We start from the raw sequence: 3,288 nt of genomic DNA on the forward strand, positions 1-3,288 counted from the left end.
CCCAGGTGCCCTGTTTCCCAGTAGGATCACAGGCAATGCTTTCATCTGCACCGAGTCCTGGGGCTGCAGAGCCAATGCTGCAAATCAGGAAAAGGAACACGAGCCTGCCCCCTCCCCCCAACCCCTTACCAGGATTTAGACTAGAATTAGTGCCATTAGGGAGCCCTCTTGAAGACAAAGAAGTCACTTGAAAGTCAGGAAGAAAGAGAGGAGTCAGGAGATGTACAGCCTTCAGTGATCTCAAGGTCATGTGCCTAGTGGCTTCCCTGCTCTTCTAAGCCAACCCCCTAAGCTTCTTCTTCATTTTTATTTATTTTATTCATCTCTATACCACTGAGGGCTTCCCTCATGCCACCTGTAAACCCCTCACAGGGTATTAATAAGAAATGAACGTGAATAACAGAAAAGTTTTTCCAGCCTTTCCGGCAGCTGGAGGCAGGCATTGACTGTCCTGTCTCCCACACGCCTTTGCCACAGGAAATGAGCCCAGGACAAGCTCCATGCCGAGCTACTTTATCTGGTGTTGTGAGTGATGCCTGGAATGCCAGTTTCTTTTTAATGAATTTCTTTTCTGGCTAAACCGGCTGCTGAATTGTGTTTAGTGTCGGGAAGCCTTACTGAAAAGCTATGGTTGGTCTTGGCAGCATAAGATGGGAGGGAGAGAGGGATCACAAGCAGAGACAGAGACAGACAGACAGAGCCTGCCTCACACTGCTTCCAAGCCTCTTTGCAAACCTTCCAAGATCCCCGCTGAGGAGCCCAGCTAAGTACTCTGGCTATGGAGACTGACTTACAGCCTGAGGTCAACCCCAGCTCCTCAGACTGTGAAATCAGTAAGGAAAATATTTGATTCCTGAGTCAACAATGTCTGCCACCAGAGAAAAGGAAAGAGATTACCAGTCAGGATAGCAGTGGCAACAAGGATCCATCCAAAGGGGAGACATTTCTCATCTGTCTAAATCTCTTCTGGAGCAAGAAATAAGATTACATTATGCCTAATCACCACTTCCCCTTGTCAAGTGAAAGGAAACGCCTCTCCCGTGGAGACTCACTGGCTCTCTGATCTCCTCCCTGGCACTGAGGAGCCACAAAACTACAACTCTGCCCTCAACTACATTCCAGACATCTGAGAAGCGGGTCATGTTCCTAGGGGTTCCTTGGGTTGCCCCAAGATGGGGCACTAAAGTCAGCAGTAGGAGAAAGGCTGCTATGGTTTGAGAGCTGTTTTCCTGTCTGACAAAAGCCCATCTCTATGGATGCAGAACTCCACTTACCTTACACACATGCACGCACACATACACACACACACATGCACACACACACACACACACACACACACACACACACCAGCACAGCCACAACCACCAGATCCCACAGAACAGCCTTTGTAAAACTGGTAGGAACCCGTATTTAGCTCCCTGTCATTTCTACATACTCAGCTCCCCTGAATGGACCAACCCACAGGCCAGCAGGCAACACACAGTACCAGATGCTGTGGAGGGGCCTCACCAACCAATGTCAACATTCCCTTGGCCCTTACTTAATTATCACAAAAAAAAAAAAAAACACTGAGTTTCTGAGAATGTCAGAAACGCACATCTATTTGACTAGAAAACACTACCCGAAGCACCTGGAGGTTTGGGGACATGCTATGATGTCAACACAGACATCCTTGGCTCACCTTGGTCCATCATCCTTTACCCCCCTCCTGGGACAGAGGCCCTGTCATAGCAGGCAGTGAGGAAATGCTGGGGAATGGACAAACACAGGAAGGAAGGAAAAAGAGTGAGATCGCACGGTACCTGAGCCGTCCCCATTATGGCTGGCAGGGCGCGGGCTGGGGTTCGCAAGCTGCTGGGAAATCACGTAGGACTATGGCCGGGCCTCAGATGGTGGGGAATCCTAAGATGAGGAATGAATAGAAATGGGGAAAATGATAAAAAAGGGTAAACAATCTCCCCCATGGGAAAAATAGCATGGCAAAACATTAAAAATAAGCAACTCAGTAATAGTTAAATAGATTAAGAACCGCAATCGCGAGTGCTGCGCTAAGTACACGCAGCATGAACAGCTGTGAAAAATATCTCAATTTTAAAGCAAGATATGAAATGATAAATGGGTTTAACAACTCCAAAATATTAAGCCAGAGAAAAAAAGAAAAACTACGCTTTAAATCAAGATTTGTAACTCCTTCTATAGCTTGGTGATGAAACCAGCATTGGCGAATCAACCCCCAAGCCAGTCACACTGAGAGACGGAAGTGACACCACGTATTAGACATATAAAAGGACTATAGCCCCAGACAATGCCAAAGGTTGCTCTAATTGTGAAGCAAGTGCTGATCCATGTGTTTGAGAGATTTCAGAATTCCTTACTTTTTACACCCCTTGCATATGAACACATGAAATCACCATTGTACCAAATACAAACCAAATGACAGAGAAACTTTGGCTCCATATGAAGTTCTCTGTTTTATATTGAATGGGTAGGCTCATAAAACACTCTTCTACTTTATGTGAGTCCTAAAAGTCACAATTATGACACATTATTTTCCTGCAGTTTATGAACGCTGTGTAGTGTACAATGTCTTCTGAAAACTATTGTGTTGCCTAAATCATAGGCCAACACCAATTTGATAATGGATTACTAAGTGCTAAGTGAATACTTGTAAATGCACAATGCTAATAAGCCAAGGATATGGATTTTTAAAGAAGTACATTAGGGGCATATTCATTACATAACAATATGCAAACTCAGAGTCAGTTTAATTCATTTCTCCCCACCTCTCTCAGCTGTCTATCCACGCAAATCCAAGCCTAGACATCAGCCATCAGAACTTTTAGGATGGACATTTACTTGCCCCATCCTCCTTGCTCCACATCTGTGAATACAGAACTACTTGATGGTTTATTTCTGGTACTAAAGGATCACGATGGGACTAGGGAGATGTCTCAGTGAGAAAAGCACTTACTGCATCAGTGTGAGTAATAGAGCTAGGATTTCCCAGAAATCACATAGCTGGGCATGGTATCCTGTGTCTGTAATTCTAGAACTCCTAGAGAGAGATGAGAAACAGAGACAGACAAATGCCTGGAGGGTCATGGGTCAGTTAGGCAGAAGATGAGGACCAAAACATGAGGCTGTGTCTGACCTTCACACACACACCATGCATGCTTACACTGATATAAACATACACACACCTATGTGCACAACATGTACACACAGAAAGAAAGAAAGAAAGAAAGAAAGAAAGAAAGAAAGAAAGAAAGAAAGGAAGGAAGGAAGGAA

At 44.9% G+C, this 3,288-nt stretch overlaps 1 protein-coding gene across 3 annotated transcripts in view; it reads right to left on the reverse strand.

Moving 5' to 3' along the window:
• Dlgap2 (DLG associated protein 2) overlaps positions 1-3,288 on the reverse strand; it is a 685,199-nt gene that overhangs the window by 594,781 nt on the left and 87,130 nt on the right. For all 3 annotated transcript variants that reach the window (XR_003378611.1, XM_005366239.3, XM_013353440.2), the window contains exon 2: positions 1,803-1,902. Coding sequence is in view for 2 of the 3 variants with exons in the window: in XM_005366239.3 (XP_005366296.2) it covers positions 1,803-1,817 (15 nt within the window). In the remaining variant the exon portion in view is untranslated. The remainder of the gene's footprint in view (positions 1-1,802; positions 1,903-3,288) is intronic.

This window comes from Microtus ochrogaster, unplaced genomic scaffold, assembly GCF_000317375.1.
Source record: "Microtus ochrogaster isolate Prairie Vole_2 unplaced genomic scaffold, MicOch1.0 UNK7, whole genome shotgun sequence".
NCBI classification, from domain to species: Eukaryota; Metazoa; Chordata; class Mammalia; order Rodentia; family Cricetidae; genus Microtus; species Microtus ochrogaster.